General features: G+C 39.5%; 2 protein-coding genes across 2 annotated transcripts; both read left to right on the top strand.

The window, feature by feature from the left end:
- The first annotated feature begins 13,309 nt into the window (after positions 1–13,309).
- LOC138908466 (uncharacterized) lies at positions 13,310–14,101 on the top strand. Its single transcript, XM_070199133.1, has 2 exons — positions 13,310–13,775; positions 13,929–14,101. Exons 1-2 carry the CDS (start codon positions 13,310–13,312, stop codon positions 14,099–14,101), a joined length of 639 nt encoding a protein of 212 aa, XP_070055234.1.
- A 4,624-nt stretch (positions 14,102–18,725) lies between these two features.
- LOC104114904 (uncharacterized) lies at positions 18,726–19,320 on the top strand. The gene has a single exon (XM_009625451.4). The coding sequence runs from the start codon at positions 18,818–18,820 to the stop codon at positions 19,079–19,081; it is 264 nt and encodes an 87-aa protein (XP_009623746.1). The 5' UTR covers positions 18,726–18,817; the 3' UTR covers positions 19,082–19,320.
- Positions 19,321–19,867: the final 547 nt, after the last annotated feature.

Below are 19,867 nucleotides of genomic sequence, written 5' to 3'. Positions count from 1 at the left end.
GGGTTGAAGTAGGTCCTTATCAGAAGATCGGCGAATGTGAAGTGGTGGATTTCTTGTGGGAGAACATAATTTGCAGATTTGGAATACCAAAAGAGATAGCATGCGATAATGGGCCATAATTTCTAGGCGCAAAGATCACAAAGTTCCTTGAAGACTTGAAAATTAAAAGGATCACATCTTTGCCCTATCATCCGAGCACAAATGGTCAAGAGGAATCAACGAACAAAGTGATTATTCAAAATCTCAAAAAAAGATTGGAAGTAGCTAAAGGTAAATGGCCCGAGGAACTGCCTGGATTACTATGGGCGTACCAAACAACGACCAAATTGAGCATAAGAGAGACTCCTTTCTCCCTTGTGTACGGAGCAGAAGCTTTGATCCCGATGGAAGTAGGGGAGCCTACCTTGAGATATTTCCAGGCAAGTGAATAGGCAAATAACGAAGCAATGTTAGTCAACTTAGAGCTACTCGATGAGCGCAGGGACTTGGCGCATATAAGGATGACAACTCAAAAGCAGAGAATAGAAAGATATTATAATCGAAGAGTCAACCTCCATTATTTCAAAGTGGGAGACTTGGTTCTAAGGAAAGTAACTCAAAAAACCCGGGAACTTAACGCAGGGAAGCTAGGTCCAACATTGGAAGGCCCCTACCGGGTTTCAGCTGTCACCGGGAAAGATTCATATGAGTTGGAGAATCAAGATGGAGAAAAGCTGCCAAGCAATTGGAATGTGGCATACCTCAAGAGATATTATTGCTGATGAACATAACCTATACTGAAAGTATGTGCTGCACTCTTTTTCTCAGAGGAAGAGAAACATCCGTGCCCCCAAGGGAAGTTGTTAGATCCATCGCCGACCCAATATCTTGACACTCATCATTTAGGCCCTCAACATCTTTGCCCTCCGGTTCCTCTTCAGTTCCCAAGGATTCGGAACCAAAACCAGAAGAACCAGAAGCATCAGGCCTGGCCGAGAGACCCCTTTTAGCAGCTGACTTTAGCTCACGAGATTTAGCGATTTCGGCATCAAAGTCAATGACACCCGCTTTAGCCTCTTCTAAGATTTTTTACCTCATGTTGTACATAACATATGTTTTTTCAACAATGAGGGAAGCCGCTATGTGCTTGAGTTCTTTTTTAAGTTGGTCAACCTCGGCAGAAAGGTTTTCCAGGGCAGATCTAACGAACTTGAGGCTAACGTCGAGTTTGCGGACAATAGAGCTGAAAAGTCTATTATGCTTAATGGTCTTCTTGTACTTCTCCTCCAATTGGGCATATTTCACCCCGGAAGCAGCAAGCTCTTCAGTTTTGGAGTTCAAGTCTGCCTCCAAATTAGTCAAACTTTCAGCGAAGGCAGCCTCGCGATTGGATGCAGCAAGAACGACACTATGGACTTCAACCTATTTGGCCCTAGCCTCTTCAAATTGAACCCTCAGCGGGGTGATCTCTTGGCTATGGGTCTCTACTTCTTGCTCGCTTTGCTGCAAACAAGCCTCTAACACAACAAACTCAGCAACTTTGGCTTCCAGTTCTTAGAGGCGAGCAGCAGTTTGGTCCCGCTCGGCCAAAGGTTGATCACGCTCGGAGGTAATTTCTTCCTTTTCCCGAATCAACCTTTGGAGGCCCTCAGAAGTAAGGAAATTGGCCTGCGAAATAAGAAATACAAACTCAAAATACTACTAAATCAAAGATAGAAAAAATGATAAAGGAAGTGAAGAGTATACCGTTGCAGTGTTGTGCATAGCGTTATTCAACAAGTATTCTCCCGAGAGAGCCTGTATCTTTCCCCAATCTTTTTCTGAAGCATCCGGTAGAGACCGAGAGAGTAACGCTCCTCCTCCTTTGTGGATCTTTTGCGGGGGCAGCATAATTTTGCCCCAAATTCCCATAAACTGGGGACTGGGAGAGAGAAACATCCTCTTCTCGGACAGATGCGGCCAGTAGAGATGATGTAGTAGTTGCTGGTGGAAGAGTTGGTGAAGAAGGAGATGAAGTTGATGGCATTGAAGGGTGAGAAGCAGATGCAACAAATGCAGTGCTGGTTGTTGGTTGCTCATCAAACAAAGACGGAAGGGACCTGATACTCAGCCTCACAATATCGAGTGCAGCGACTGGGATCCGGAAATGAGATTTGGCATTTTCCACCATCTCAAACTCACCCCAGAGCACCGAGGCATTATCCTCGGTTGGTGTAACTAACTCAACAGATTGAGTAGTCTGTTGAGTTGAGGAAGGTCATCGTCTTCCCTCCTCGCTGGCTTCTCCATCATCGCCAATCATCACGGTATCTATGGACAGCCTGGGCAGAGGGTTCGTCATCACGACTTTTGGAGATGACTCAGGAGCAACATTCTTCGCCCTATTACTCTTTCCCCCAGCCGCGGAGGAACGCCTTCTTTTTGGTTGCTTGTTCTCCGACCGGGGATTCCGAGAAGAAACACTCGCACGAGAAGCAGGCCCGGAGACGCTTGTATGTGAAAAATCCTTCTGCAGCAGCCTTGCCGCATTAGTAGGATCAGCCAAAACGTCCTCCTCGGGGATGACAACTGAGCCCTAAGGTAGACCTATATTCAACAGGAGAGGAGAATCAAACAACTTCCTTATGAGAAAAGGTAAAGACAAGATGAGTTTAACTTACCATGATTTTTGGCCTTCCATTTGTAATTCAGGGACAACTCTTTCCACGTGCGGGTTTTGGGCGTAGTAACATCCAAAATTTTCTGAACCCATTGGTCCAAGCTCTCAACCCAAGGGGGAGCCGGCCGAGTCGCTGAGACAGGTAAAGGAAGAAAAGTCAATAATGATGAGGAATGGTCTTTAACAGGAGAAGAAGCAAATGATATACTTACAAGTGTGGTTCCATAATTCCGGGAAAGACGGAGCCGGGGCCGGGGCCGGGGCCGGGATGATGTCACTGGTAGAGATGGAAACAAATTATTCCATCTACCCACGGTCTTTATCATCATCCATGCTGGATAGCAGTGCATGGTGGCCTCGCTTGCTGAAGTTAATCATTTTCTCATAGAAGATCTTGGGGGAATAGAGGTTCATCACGTGAGGTAGGGATAACTCCTCTCTCGTTTCTTAGAACAAGTGCTGAATACAAGAAATCGTCCTCCACACAGAAGGACTCACTTATGCCAAACACACCTGGTAGCGGAGGCAGAACTCCACAATAATGGAGTCTAGCTCTCCGCTCAGAGAAAATACCCCCAAAGTGAAGGGATACATATAGAAGTACGTAAAACCCTTCTTGGGTAAGGGTACCCGCTACGCCAGATCAGGAGCGATAATTTCTAAATCCTAGCAATGGTAATCTTACTTCAGAGCAGGGATACTGGAAGGATGGATGGAAGAACGGTATCTGCCAACGGCCCATGTACGAGGGTTAGTATAAGGAAATTTCTCTTCGAAGTCTTTAGTTGTGACGAGACTTCTGGGGATGATGGTGCTCACTGTAGGAGGAGCAGCTTCATCGGCTTTGCTTTTGCTCTTTGAGGAACTAAGGTTTTTAGAAGAAGAAGCCATTCTATGTTAGAGAAGAAGGAAAAGTTTTTCTCTTATGAATAAATTAAAAAAAGGTTGAAGAACAGAGTACAAGTTGAATGAAGAGTGTTTGAGACAGTTTGGAGAATTATGAGGTATGAATAAAGGAGGTTGATGCGTATAAGTAAAGGTTTAGGTGGCTAAACTCGTGGCCATAATTACCTCGATAACCGGAAAAAGTTATGCTGAATCGTGGGATGACGCGTGTTCGGGGCATTAAATGCGGAGAGACGTGCGTCTAATCAACCGTCAAAAGCTTTTCAGAGGGGGTTAGTAAAATTCCCGCCAAAAAGAATGTTTCTACCTACTTTGAGGTGACACAAAGTTATGACACCGAAAAGCAGGGGAACTATCTGTATAGGGTAAAATATGTTATATTAAATGATCGCATAAGGAAGTGATACGTTGTCACGACCCAAACCGATGGGTCGCGATGGGCACCCGGTACCTTACTCAATCGAGTACCAACATGACGTATCTTTTCATATCATACTATCATAAATAACTGAGCCGGAGAGACTGCCATGAGATAGGTAGAATATAACATGTAATACCAACTTATACATAAGACATATGGGCCTCTAAGACCAAAATAAACACTCATACACTGAACATAGGCCGACAAGGCCATACAATCTTTTACGTACATGACCTCTGTCTACAAACCTCTAAGAATACATAATTTTCATAAAGGTCGGGACAGAGCCCCGCAATACCAGACAATACACATCTAAATAATACTGACCAAACAAGCAACCCCAGAGCAAATGGAGTGCACCAACATCTTTCACTGAGCTGATCGCCTACTTGGAGGACTCTCGACCTGTCTATCGAGACCTGCGGGCATAAAACACAGCGTCCCCAGGTAAAAGGGACGTCAGTACAAATAATGTACCGAGTATTTAAGGAATGAAAATCAGTAAATAATAGACATGAGAGAAACATGGAGTAAAAGACTCGACATGTACGTCTACATAGTTCTGTGAATCATTTCATTTTTATAATGCCATGTATATGCGTATAAATGTCATACCATGCATAGGTATATGTGTTCATAACATCATCAAGCCTCTGAGGGCATCCCATCATATCATTTCAGCCATTGTGGTCAAATCATCAACGTATACCAGCTGATCAGGTGGTGATGTGTATATAATGTCGTAACCTTTTTTCATATCCCATATACATATAATATACGCATATATAACGCCATCTGGTCATGGGTCAATGTATATGTATAAATGCATGAAATGCATAAGAAATACGCTAATAAGATTTCTCGGAATGTCATAAAAATAATATGCATGTCGGATAAACTTTATCAAATACGTATTTTTATGAGACCCATGAACAGAAGATATAATAATAATTCACATGGGGAATCAATAATATAGACACCCCTAGTATTTCTATGAATAGAGTCATTTATGGAAGTTGCGTATTTTACTCGTTTCATTTGTATCATTTGGACCATGCCAAAAGAAAGAAGGGATAGCCTTAACATACCTGAACTGATTCTCTTGACAATCCCTCCAACACACGTTGATTGCGATAAAATATGTAACAGCGAGATCGAAATAGGGGACAATCCGTATGATATTTTTGAGAAGGATTGCACCGTACTCCCTTAGAATCGCAAAATTCCATTGCTATTATGCAGTATAATTTCGTAGGAAATTGTGCTTAAGACCACTACCTTGCTGAATATGACCATCTTTAATTTGTGATAGAAGCTTCACGTTACTATAGCAAAATTTGAGCTAATCACGTTCTTAAAAAATGGATGTAACCCTCATGTTTTCAAGTCTTACATATTAAATGGATAGATCTCACATTTTCAAGACTTACATATTAAATCGATAGGTCTCACGTTTTCAAGACTTACATATTAAATGGATAGGTGACTCACCTTCTTAACAATGCCAAATCTCACATTTCTAATCTTGCCACATAATATAGTGACTTAAAAGTCACAATTCTTGGGATGGCTTGCTGCCATGTGGGGAGGGTTTAATCTTATCCAATTCTTTAATTAATCACCCAATAATTCTTTAATTAACTGAGTAATCTCCTATTACCTAATAATTAATCAATTACTCACATAATTACGAATTACCTTAACTTACTTAAAATACTACTCACTTTTACATACCTTATATACCTTACTATCATGGTCATGTGGTACCTTGTATGGTACTAGTCCATAAATACTGGGTATTTTAGCTCGGGCCGTATTTTTATCCCAAAATGTCAAGCTTCGACGAAATTCATTTTTTTCGATTTGCTTACCCTCTCACCTTCACGAATTTACTCATCACTTGTTTGAAATAACATAATGCTTATAATTTCATTCCCGAACTTACGTCGATTAACTTACGATGAAACTTTAACAAACAAAAATGCAGGATGTAACATCTCATTTCTGAGCTTCCATCAATTTACTTATGGCGTACTTTCACGTACGAAAATATGGGGTGTAACACACGTGAAGCCGAAGGGAGAGGATAGGTGAAACCGAAGGCAACTACTTCGTCTGTTACCGGAAAGAATGATACTCATAAAGATAAAATAAATACCTGCCACCCGGCAACATTTAATGAAAAATATTATACAACATTTAGTACACTACCTGTTACAAAGAATATGGGTTTCATGCCCGCCATTACACATTCTTCAATGGACCTCATAATTGACATTAAGGAAGGGATTGATCCTAAGACCTCGTTCCCTAGGTACAACTATAAATAGAGCTTTATTATCATTGTAAAGGATACAAATTTTCTGGCAAACCCACACTATACTCTATTCAAAGCTTAATATAATTTTATCTTTTTGCTTTTTGATTTCATTGTTGTTGTGCGCGGAAGCCCTGCTCCCGAAAATACTGTTTCTGTTATTTCGTCTCCATCTCCAGGCTAAATATTGTATATTTATATAATTCATCTATTATTTCAGGATCAAATTAATTCACGTATCTAGAAATCACGTATAAATTCAACTGTACCGTTTTATGGGCAAACAGAGTAAAAGTGTCATATTGTAGCATAAAAGCAATCGTAAACGTTGGATAATAATTACTTACCAGAATTTATAAAATTTTATAGAAATATATTAATGGATGGAATTATTGGAACAACAGTTCCTCTTACCAGATTGTTACCAGTTCTCATCTGCTAGAAGTAGTCTTTATCTTTTATGTTTATCCTTTTAGTTACACAGTAGATCTAAAGTTATCCTTTCATTTAGTATTATCTTTCAGTTAGTTTATGTTGATAGTCTTTGCGTTGAATAAGTCTCCTAATATAAGAAGTACTATTAGGTAAACTTGTATATATACCCATCTTGCTATTCAATACAGTATACAGTTTTTCCATCAGTTTTTAAGCCTTTAAATGGTATCTCAGCCTATACAGCTCTAACGAGTACGATCCAATTTTTTTCTCTACACAAGATGCCTTTTTCAATGGCCAATAATGGAAACAATCTCAGAGTTGTCAATGCCGACAATATTGTTGGTACCAATACCATAGTTCAATTCAATCCCGCCTCCCAACTACCTATCAAGCTTAGTGGCAGCCATAATTTTGCCACTTGGAAAGCTCAGTTTTCCATGTTTATGCACGGCCAAAACCTTTATGGTCACCTTGATGAATCTAGCCCGATTCCTAGCCATACTATCACCCTTAGCACAAACATATCCCCAACCCAGCCTACACACCTTGCTTCCGTCAAGACCAACTCATTCAAAATGCCCTTATGTCTTCTATTGACCCCACCATTGGCTCCACGCTCGCTGAGGCAGACTCATCTAAGACGGCTGGGGACGCCTTGCACACTGCTTATGCAAACATGTCCCAAATCTGAATTTTTAGCCTTCGTGATCAACTTGTTCGGATTACCAAAGAAATTTGCTATATTACCGAAAATCTTCAAGCTATTCGGTCTCTTTCAGATGAACTAGCCAGTGATGGTGTCACTGTGTCAAACTCCGAGCTCATTGTCAAAATCCTTAGCGGTCTTGGCCTTGAGTTTTGTGAGATCTCTGCTGCTATTTGCTCGCGTGATACCACTGTCACCTATGAAGAACTGTATGAAAAATTGCTTGATCATGAACTCTTCGTTCTCCATGAAGAGTCTAAGAAAAATTCCACCACAATCACTGCTGCAATTGCCACTCACAACAAATACAACAATAATAACAACAATTACTTCTAGAACAACAACAATCAACAATGGTGCCAGAATATGCGCTCCAATGCTCCACCTCAATGGCAGCCCCCGAATAATACTAACATCAATGTTATTCGCTGTCAGTTATGCAACAACATTGGCCACATCGTGAGCGTCTGTCGATCCAAGTCTCACAATCATTTTGAGGCCAAAACCAACTACATATCTGCTTCACCACTACAGCATATCCGTGGATTGTTGATTCCGGTGCCACTCATTACATCACCACCGCACCGCATAATTTCCAAGAATATCATGGCAATGAGGACGTATCTATGGGTGACGCTAATAAAATTTTCATAACTCATACTGGTTTCATTAAGTTAAAGGCATCAAATAATATTTTTAATCTTACTCACACTTCATGTGCTCCAGCTAGTAAACGTAATCTTATCTCTGATTCTAAATTTTGTCAGGACAATCTAACCTCTGTTGAATTCTTTCCTTTTCGTTTTCTTGTGAAGGATCTGAAAACGCGGACACCACTGGTATGCGGCTGGAATAAAAATGGACTGTATGAATGGCCCAATTCAACTCCACAAGTTCACATGTTCTCTGCAGATTTCATGACAACTTGGCATCAAAGACTAGGTCATCCACATTCTAGAGTTCTTAAGTATATTTTGAATAAATTTTCGCTTCCCTTCTCCGAGAAAGACAAATTACTTTTTTGTAATTCATGTTCGTCTAATAAAGCCCATCGACATTCGTTTCACAATTTGACTCTAAATAGCTCTAAACCTCTCCAGGTTATTTTTAGTGATTTATGGGGACCCTTCCCAGTTTTATCTCTTAAAAAAAAAAATTATATTCTTGCTTTTTTGTTGATCAATTCATGAGATATACCTGGTTGTACACCCTAAAAAATAAAAGTGAAGTTAAAGTTCTTTTTTAAAATTTTACCCTTTGGTAGAAAAATACTTCGATACCAAGATTTTATCACTTTACACTGATGGTGGAGGAGAATATAAAAGTCTTCATCCCTATCTTTCTCTTCATGGTATCAAACATCTCTCTATCGCACCCTATACGCTTCAAAGAGTTGCTCTTGCAAAGCGACGACACCGACATATCATCGAAACTGCAAGAACACTACTTCATGAGGCTTCACTTCAACCAATTTTTTGGTCATTTGCATGCCACCATGTTGTTTATCTGATTAATCGCCTTCTAATACCATTTTTAAATAATATGTCTCCATTTCAAAAATTATTTGGCAGAATACCCAACTATGACTTACTTAAAATCTTTGAGTGTTTATGTTATCTGTGGCTAAAACCTTATTCGAAAAGTAAACTTAAAGCAAAGTCTGCACCATGTGTCTATCTAGGGTTTTCTCTAAATCACCATTGTCATCAGTGTTTTGATTGAGTTTCCTCCAAAATTTATCTATCTCGTGATGTGCAGTTTTTTGAGAATGTTTTTTCCTTTAAAAATTTATTCTCTAATATTGCACTAAAATCACATCATCTGGAATGGGATACACGTGTACATAAAGAGACTTTTAATTTTACCCCTACACTTCCCATAATTTCAGAATTGCCCCATCTCATTTTAATACCCACAAATAATGGTAATAGAGAGTCTGATTTCCTTTTATTCAATAGAGTCTCCCTCATATCTTTCTCCTACACCACAAACTCATCCCTTCATGATTTTCGGTGACACACCAGCGACATCAGTGGAATCAGGCTCATCACACACTTCTGCTTCAGGTAAGTCTCCATCTTTGTCCAATTTCTTATCCCCCCAAGAGCCCCGCTACCCAGCCCCACCTTCCCATGTACCTTCTTCTTCTTCTTCTTCTTCTTCTTCTTCTTCTTCCTCTCCTGTAAATTCACCTCTAAAAGTGCCCAATACATTACCTTTCCGTCACCCCCTCTCATAGTTTATCGACACCGCTATGCCAACTAAAATTCACCAGCAAATATCCTTCCTCAATCATCTACCACCATGCTACTTTTAGAACAACTTGCTAATCCATCTTCACCTCCCTGCCCCACGCCCCCATATTGCTAATAATATTCATAAGCCAAAATAAATTTTTGACTACCTTGCTCACCTCAATCCCATCATCACACCTCATACCTTCAAATAAGCCCAGAAATATCCCGAGTGGAGAGCAACATTGAAACACGAATTTGATGCCTTACTGAATAACAATACATGGGAAATAGTTCCGAATGATCCCTCTAAAAATGTTATTTCTTGCAAGTGGCTTTTCAGGATTAAAATGAAGGCGGATGGTTCAGTTGATTGCTATAAAGCAAGATTGATCCACTACTGTGCAAATCATTCTTGTTGTTGCCCTTCGGTTTCACTGGCCTTTCCGTCAGCTCGACGTTAACAATGCATTTCTTCAAGGCGACCTTGAAGAGGAGGTGTACACGATGCAACCTTTGGATTTTACTTGTGATAATTATCCGACCCATATCTATAAGTTGCGCAAGGCAATTTATGGCCTGAAGCAAGCGCCTCGGGCTTGGTATAATGCCCTCAAAGGTCATCTTTTCTCAATGGGATTTGTCAAGACTGAATTTGATAACTCCTTATTCATTAGGCACAGTCATGTTGGATTCATGTTTGTTTTGGTGTATGTTGACAACATCATAGTTACCGGCAGCAATCCTATCATTGTGAATGAGGTTATAACTTCTCTTGCCTCTCGCTTTTTAATTAAAGACTTAGGTAATCTTCATTATTTTCTTGGTGTTTAGGTGATTCGAAGTTCTGATGAAATTATTCTATCTCAAGCCAATTATGTCAATGAGATCCTAATTGATGAATTGATGTCTGACTGCAAGAGTGCAAAAACACCAATGACTGCCTCCGAGTTACTCAAACTCAATGATGGGGCTCAACTAACAGATGCAACTCGCTATCGCCAAGTCTAGGAAGACTTCAATATTTATATTTTACGAGACCGGACATTACCTATGCAGTTAATAAACTGTCCCAGTTTATGCAATCACCATCTGATCTTCACTGGAAGGCTGTGAAACGTGTTCTCAGCTGCCTTCATGGTACACTTTAATTTGGCATGCATGTGTCCCCGAAATTTGACTTTAATTTGCACATGTATTCTGACGCCGACTAGGCTGGAGATCTCATTGACAAATCCTCAACATCTGGTTATATTTTGTTTCTTGGCCAAAACCCTATCAGCTGGTCTTAGAAAAAGCAGAAGACTATAGCTCGCTCATCAATTGAAGTCGAATATAGAGTTGTTGCCAATGCCCTTGCTGAACTACTGTGGGTTATAAACCTATTGCTTGAGATGCAGCTCCTTGTCAGAGATACCCCTACAATTTACTGTGACAACATTGGTGTCACTTACCTAAGCAAGAATCCAGTCCTTCATAGTCGCATGAAACATATTGAGGTGAAATTTTGTTTTGTGCGCAACCATGTTGAAGAAAAGCTGGTTCTAGTTGTTCATGTTCATTCTGCTGACCAACTTGCTAATACGCTCACCAAAGCCCTTGTCAAGCCAGCCTTTGACCAGAATCTGTTCAAGTTAGGCTTAATGACACATAACCTAACTTGGGGGGGGGGGGGGAGCGTATTGGAACAACAGTTCCTCTTACCATATTGTTACCAGTTCTCATCTGCTAGAAGTAGTCTTTTATCTTTTATGTTTATCCTTTTATTTACACAGTAGATCTAAAGTTATCCTCTCATTTAGTGTTATCTTTCAGTTAGTTTATGTTGATAGTCTTTGCATTGAATAAGTCTCCTAATACAAGAAGTACTCTTAGGTAAACTTGTATATATATTCAGCTTGCTATTCAATATAGTATACAATTTTTCCATCAGTTCTTAAGTCTTTATAGGACTAAACCTCTATCAATTGATTGCTAAATATGTTTAATAGTATACTACAATGATAGGAAACTAAAATATTTTTTTGAAACTATAAAGGATCAAACGTGGAGTACTAAAGCTATTTTTCTTTTTTGGTGTTTATTAGGAAAAAAAGCAAAATTTTAATATTCCACATTTGGTACTTGGAAGAAAAAAATTGGTCAAAGATCACTTTTAGCTATATATATATATATATATATATATATATATATATATATATATATATATATATATATATATATATATATATCTACACTAGTTTCTCGGTACGTGCGTTGCACGTGTATACCGAGTCATATAGTCCATGCTTGATAAAATAGTACCATCAAAGTTTAATTGGATATATGTCATTCTTTTACCTTTTTATATTTTATGAGATAAAAAAATATGTAATGAAGGGTATCTCACCTAATACTTCTTTATAAATGATATTTATGGTGCATGTTTGTTTCATCCATTTAGGTTGCTTTGTCATTACCAGGACTTTTGTTATCAAAATTCCCTAGTTAGAAGGAAATCAAGAAATTTAGTATAATTTCACTCTACTTAATAATAAGATATATAAGTACATAAGATTGTTGGCATACTATATTTGTAAATTTAGAATATCATCCTCCTATAGAATTATCTTTGTATATTCACACATCTCTTTCTCTCTAAATCAACGGACCTCCGGCGGACCAGGTAAGACCCCCGGCCCCCACCCCACCCCACCCCTTGTCTTCTTTTCCTTTCTTTCTCTCTCCTGCTTTCTCCTTCTTCCCGTTACTTCCCTTTCCTCCCTCCCTTTATTTCTTGTTTTCTTGTCCCCCCTTTTTGCTCCCAAGATCTGCCCCCCCTTTTTATTTCCCTTTCCCTTTTCTTCTTCTCCCTTCTTTCTCTCCCCTATACCTCGCCTCTTCCACCTCGTCCCCCTATTTTCTGGTGCATTGACCTAGCCTAGCGGCGGCGGCGGCGGAGACTATTTTCCAGCGAGCCTCGGGCGAAGCGGGCGAAAACTTTCAAAACATAGCTGCTGTGGACAACACCTTTCTCAACACTCGTTGTGACTTCAAGTTCTATTGTTCTTACTTAAAATTTACTATTTGTTAATATTGGACTCGTGTGAGTTGGTACCTCCCGTTTTCTAATTTTTCCTTTGTTGTGTTAGTTAAATTGTTATCAACTTAGTTCGTATTAGTTTATTTACCGTATTAGTGTGCCTGTAGTTGCAACTTATCTTCTTCTGGTTTGGTCTGTTATATTGTGCGTGATAGTGATTTCCCTTACTCTGCCGTAGGTATAGTGGCTGTGGTCTGGGATGGTCGAGTGAGGTCATGTCCTCGGGAGGAACGGGGGGTGGGGCGGGAGGTAGGGCAGGGGTTAGGGGGTGGGGCAGAAGAAAAGGGAGGTAAAGGGAACAAGGGTGTCTGTAGGTTGAGAATTGGGTCATGGAATGTAGGTACATTGACGGGTAAGTCTATAGAGTTGGTGAAGATCCTCCAGAAGAGGAGGGTCAATATAGCGTGTGTCCAAGAGACTAGGTGGGTAGGGTCGAGGGCGAAGAACGCGGACGGGTATAAACTTTGGTACTCAGGAGTCCAGAAAGGTAAGAATGGAGTGGGCATCTTGGTGGATAGGGAACTCAGAGAGTGTGTGGTCGAGGTTAGACGAGTGAATGATAGATTGATGATTATTAAGTTGGTGGTTGGAGAGTGCACCCTAAATGTCATTAGCGCCTATGCGCCGCATGTGGGCCTAGATGAAGAGGTTAAACGACGCTTCTGGGAGGGGTTAGATGAGATTGTGCGTCAGGTTCCGCCTACTGAGAAGATATTCATAGGAGGGGATTTCAATGGGCATATTGGGTCGACTACAGGTGGTTATGGCGAGGTGCATGGAGGCTTCGATTTTGGGGAGAGGAACGAAGGAGGTACATCATTGTTGAACTTCGCTAAGGCTTTTGGGTTGGTGATTGTGAACTCTAGCTTTCCAAAGAGGGAGAGATATTTGGTTACTTTTCAAAATGCAGTGGCGAAGACTCAGATTGACTATCTTATCCTCAGGAGAGGTGACAGAGGAATGTGCAAGGATTGCAAGGTGATTCCGGGTGAGATACTCGCGACGCAACATAGGCTCTTGGTGATGGACGTTGGTATTATGTTAAAGAGGAGGAAAAGGTCTACTCGAGGAAGTCCGAGAATCAGGTGGGGAGCCTTAACTAAGGATAAAGCCCAAGAGTTGGAAGGGCGGTTGTCGGCTATAGGAGCTTGGAGGAGCAGCGGTAACGCGAGCACTATGTGGTCAGCGACAACAGACTGTATTAGAGAGGTTGCGAGAGAGGTGTTAGGAGTCTCGACGGGCGTCTCTAGTGGGCACAAAGGAGACTGGTGGTGGAATGAAGTGGTTCAAGGTAAAGTGGAAGCTAAGAAGGTGGCATACCTGAAGTTAGTGGGGAGCATAGATGAGGAGGAGAGGTGAGCATGCATGGAGAGGTATAAGACAACTAGGAATGAGGCTAAGCTGGCGGTCACATAGGCTAAGACTGCTGCATATAATCGTATGTATGAGGAACTGGGGAAAAAAGGCGGGGAGAAGAAGTTATTCTGGCTGGCCAAGTTGAGAGAGAGGAAGGCTCGGGATTTGGACCAAGTGAGATGCATCAAGGACGAAGATGGTAGAGTATTAATGGAAGATGCCCAGATTAAGAGGAGATGGCAGACTTACTTTCATAAACTTCTGAATGAAGAAGGGGATCAGGATATTGTGCTAGGCGAATTGGAGCATTCCGAGAGTCACCGTGACTTTGGGTACTACAGGCGTATCGAGGTTAATGAGGTCGTGGGAGCTATGCGTAAGATGAGTAGGGGCAGAGCGACCGGGCCAGACGAGATTCCGGTGGAATTTTGGAAGTGTGTGGGGAGAGCAGGTTTGGAGTGGTTGACTAGGTTGTTTAATGTTATTTTTAAGGCGAAGAGGATACCTGATGTGTGGAGGTGGAGTACGGTAGTCCCATTGTATAAGAACAAAAATGATATCAAGAGTTGTAACAATTATAGGGGTATAAAATTACTGAGTCATACCATAAAAGTGTGGGAGAGGGTGGTTGAAGTGAGGGTAAGAATGACAGTATCTGTATCCGACAACAAGTTCGGGTTCATGCCAGGTTGTTCGATTACAGAAGCTATACACCTTGTTAGAAGGTTGGTGGAACTGTACAGAGAGAGGAAGAAGGATATGCACATGGTCTTTATTGACCTAGAGAAAGCGTATGACAAGATTCCTGGAGAAATTCTATGGAGATGCCTGGAGGAAAAAGGTGTATCGGTTCCCTACATTATGACGATTAAGGACATGTATGATGGGGCTAAGACTCGGGTTAGGACAGTAGGAGGCGACTCTGAGCAGTTTCCGATTGTAATGGGGTTACACCAAGGTTCTGCGCTCAGTCCGTTCTTATTCGCCCTCGTGATCGACACGTTAACACACCATATTCAAGGGGAGGTGCCATGGTGCATGCTATTTGCCGATGACATAGTTCTGATTGATGAGTCGCGAGCCGGTGTTAACGAGAGGCTAGAGGTTTGGAGACAGGCTCTTGAGTCTAAGGGTTTCAAGTTGAGAAGGATAAAGACGGAATACCTGGAGTGTAAATTCAGCGCTAAGCCAGGGGAAGTGGGCGTGGATGTGAGGCTTGAATCACAGGTCATCCCGAGTAGAGGCAGCTTCAAGTACCTTAGTTCGGTTATCCAGGGGGGAGGGAAAATCGACGAGGATGTCACACACCGTATTGGGGTAGGATGGATAAAGTGGAGGTTAGCATCTGGAGTCCTGTATGACAAGAGAGTACCACCAATACTCAAAGGTAAGTTTTATAAAGCGGTATGGATAAAGTGATTAGACCGGCTATGTTGTATGGGACTGAGTGTTGGCCCGTTAAGAACTCACATATCCAGAAGATGAAAGTAGCAGAAATGAGGATGTTGAGGTGGATGTGCGGGAACACTAGGATAGATAAGATTAAGAATGATGTTATTCGGGAGAAGGTGCATGTGGCTCCCATTGATGACAAGATGCGGGAAGCGAGGCTTAGATGGTTCGGACATGTTCAAAGGAGAAGTCCAGATGCTCCGGTACGGAGGTGTGAGCGGCTGGTTGTGGAGGGCACGAGAAGAGGTAGAGGGCGGCCTAAGAAGTATTGGGGAGGGGTGATCAGACAGGATATGGCGAGGCTCCAGATTTCCGAGGACATAACACTTGATAGGAAGATATGGAGGTCGAATATTAGAGTTGTAGGTTAGGATGTAGTTGAGTCTTAACTTACTTCATACTATTGTGGGACTGGCCATGTAGGGTTTTTGTCTAGGGTAGCTAGTGACAATGTTGTGTTTTACTACTTCGCTTTTCAGTGCATGTCCTATTTACTAGCTATCGTTTTTGCTTTGCATCTTTCTTCTGCATTTCATGGTGTTCCTATTTTTTCTATGATTGTTGTGGTGATACTAATGTTGTCTCCTCTTGTCGTTTTGTCTTTTTATTTTCTTGAGCCGAGGGTCTTTCAAAAACAGTCTTTCTGCTCCTTTGGGGTAGGGGTAAGGTCTGCGTACACACTACCCTCCCCAGACCCCATTAGTGGGATTCTACTGGGTTGTTGTTGTTAGATCTAACATTAGAAAAGCATATGATTGTTTTATCATGATCATTCAATTTCTTCGAGAATTTCACCATTATTTTCAATAACATCTTCCCATAAAATAGAGCTATATGATAATACTTATATATTTAAAATTACATTAACTTATCTATATGGTATCTCAAATGAACTTTTTATCATAAAAACTTATGTAATTTTAATTTACATTTCTTTGTAACTATTATTTTCTTTTTCTCCTGCTCCGTCCTCCGATAAATAATTTCACTATTACTAACATGTAAACTATATCATAAAAAGCATGACAATCTTATCTTTTCTCATAAAATTATCTTTATTTATTAATTTATGCATGTCATTTTTTTTAAATACTCGATATGTGTGTGAATCTAAGCAAAAAAGAATTACATGTTTAATTAATATTGATGTAATTTTTGAGAATCGTGTGAATTCCGAAAAGCTTATAATATTAAAATGGAAATATAATTTTTTTTATGATCTTAAAACTTTTAAGGTTTGGACATAATCTATCCAAATAAGATACTCCACTTTATATCATCCTTCAACTTAAAAATAAACTTTCACATAATTTTTATGTGTGTACCATAGTATAAGTTAATATATGAATTTCAACTTAGCAATAGAATAACAAAGTTAATTATAACACTAACTAATATGCCGTTCCTTAACATAACAAACATGTATTTAATTTTTCTAAAATCACAAATTAAGTTAGGAATTTAAGAGGTGTGAGTTTAGAAAAATAAAACCCGAAATATTTTGATACTTTCATTTTTTTTTTCTATTTTTTTTTTAATTCCCTCCTTTCAAGAACTTCCTACCTTGCTTTTGGGGTGACTCGAACTCACAATCTATTAATTGGAAGTGGAGGGTGCTCACGAGCAACCCACTCTTGTCGAATATCAAACCTTCTTTAACTTTCCAAAGAGGCTCAGTTCTAAAAGGCCTTGCACGAGCTGTCTCCAAAAAAATTGTAAAGATGGGTACTTTGCATTCAAATTTTATTCGTCGCCATTTGTCATCATAACCAATTGCATACTAAATTCTATCACTGCCACAATATCCACCACCTTTCTCTTCTTCTTTAACCACCGTTTTTAATAACCCAAATGCATCCGTATTCCTTTTTCAAATCTCTTCGCATATTTGTATTTGTATGCTTACACAATAACGAAGACTCCAAGTAATTGGAACACTACTATCCTTACATTGTTATAGACATGGTAAAAGATAATCTAAAAGAGTAAGTGGGGCATTTTTATGAAAACATTTTTAGGACAGAAAAATTTTCAAACGGTACAAATAGATGAAAATTATATCCCCAAGTGATTGCTCTTTTACTTCTTATGACTGATCATTTTTGGTGGCTATATAAAGGCTTTTATAGTGAGGGCTTTGTTTTAGTCTTGATGGCATCCAACGGTTGTTAGGGATAGTTAGTGACTATTTAGAATGAACCCATATATATATATATATATATATATATATATATTTAGGACACAATAAATGCGGTAAGTTTCTTCCTTATAAATTGTTAATAAATAAATAGTTAAAAAATTATTTTATTTTTTAATAGACATTTTAGTAATTCAACTTTTAAATCTTTTTTTTTTTTTTGAGTTTCTCACTTTTAAAAAAGTACATATAGATTAGTTTGAGCGGCTGTCATTTTCCCAAAAAATTCCTCACTTGGTGTTAAAACTAGGGGTGTTCATGGTTAGGTTTGGGTCGTTTTTTTCCGAAAAAGAAACCACACCAAGTAAGTCTGTTTTTTTAAATATTGGAACCATACCAAACCAATTAAGTCGTTTTTTTTTTATCAATTCGGTTTGATTCGGTTTTTGTCAGTTTTTCAATTTTTTCGGTTATTCATCGGTTTTTTTCTTAAATATGATACATACACTACCAAACACATATTTCGGCGACTATATTTTCAATGTAACACTATCAAATCAATTGCTCTTTGAGAAATCTATCATTTATCAAGATATATTAATGATAATTGAATCAAATAGTGATGAATAACTAAAGTTCTCAATTAAAAATCGATTATTTTTAACATGAAATAAATTCTTGTACTTAGCAAAAGAAAACTACAAATCAAACTAGAATGTTAATGCAAAGAATTAGATTATTATAATAGTAAATAACTAGATTAAAAATATAAATGACTAGTATGTACCGTAAAATTTTAGAAACTTTATATATATATATATATATAATAAATTTAAATAGCTACTTTTATAACCGGTTTGATTCGATTTTTTTCGATTATTTTTTGATTAAAACCAAAATTAAACCAAATTTAATCGGTTTTTAAAATTTAAAATAAAAATCAAATCAAATCTAAAAAGTATCGATTTTTTTAGTCCATTTGGTTCAATTTTCGGGTTGATTCAGTTTTTCGGTTTTTGGTGAACCCGCCTGGTTAAAACCCGACTTTTTTAGCTAAACCTCTACGCCGCGTCGACAAACACAATCGTAGGCCTGAATCTGAAAACCTTTGGTTATCTCTGGAAAAAAAGATGGCATCGCCGTCCCGCGGGGAAGTCCTTACCCTTTTCCGTTCGCTTCTGAAGACGGCGCGTCAGTTCCCCGATTACAACATCCGGGAATACACTAAGCGCCGGACAATCGATGGGTTTCGGCAGAACAAAGACCTCTCGGATCCCTCAAAGGTCGCAGCTGCTTTCTCCGAAGGTAGGGCCCAGCTCGAGGTCGCCAAGAGACAGGCCGTAGTTTACTCCCTCTACGCCCCCAAGGTCAAGAGCGTTATGGAATTGAACTAGTAATTTGATTTTCGTCATTTTAATCCCTTTTGATTAAACAATAGAATAATTTTATGAACGTTCAAGAGTTCAGCAGTGTTCGATGTGAATACCTTGAATTATGAATGGTAAGCCCTAGGGTTTTGTATTTTTATAGCATCTAATATCCAATGTGATGAAAGGCACTGCCTTATATTATCATTGTTCTTTTGTTGATACTCCTAAGTTTTATATTTGAAAGCATGAATTTTTCGGATAAAGGCTTAACCTTCTTCTGACTTGAATGATCTTGTTAGCTAAGCTAAATAAAGAGCAGCCCGGTGCACAAGGCATCCCTTGTTCTCACAGGGTCCACGAAGGGCCGCACCCTAAGGGGTGTGTCATAGACGGTCTACCATAATGCAAGCATTAATGACTGCTTCCACGGCTCAAACCTGTGACCTATAGGTCTCACGAAGACAACTTTGATACATAGATTAGAGGTTGTGGTTTTTATTTGCCTGGTGAATGGCTGGTTGATGGAATGTATGCCCTTATGACATTGTTGGCCGGCCATTTCTGTAGTTCTTTGGATTCCAGACCGTATGTGTATATGGATCTGGATAAGTTCTTTAGATTACTGGTTGTGTGACTGCGCGAGTACCTTGATTCAGATTTGACTGATGCTGCAGTGTTTGATGTATAAGCACTGTACAATTTAGCAGCATCTTTTGCAGAAGTTTGTGACTTTTGATATTGTGATTTATAGGGGAATAGGAATAGAAGCTTCAACAAACCATTGAGGGTAAATATGTTGTAGAAACTGTA

This window comes from Nicotiana tomentosiformis, chromosome 3 (assembly GCF_000390325.3).
Source record: "Nicotiana tomentosiformis chromosome 3, ASM39032v3, whole genome shotgun sequence".
NCBI lineage: Eukaryota > Viridiplantae > Streptophyta > Magnoliopsida > Solanales > Solanaceae > Nicotiana > Nicotiana tomentosiformis.
Note: the sequence above shows the minus strand (reverse complement) of the source record. Positions and strands in the feature narration are given on the sequence as shown.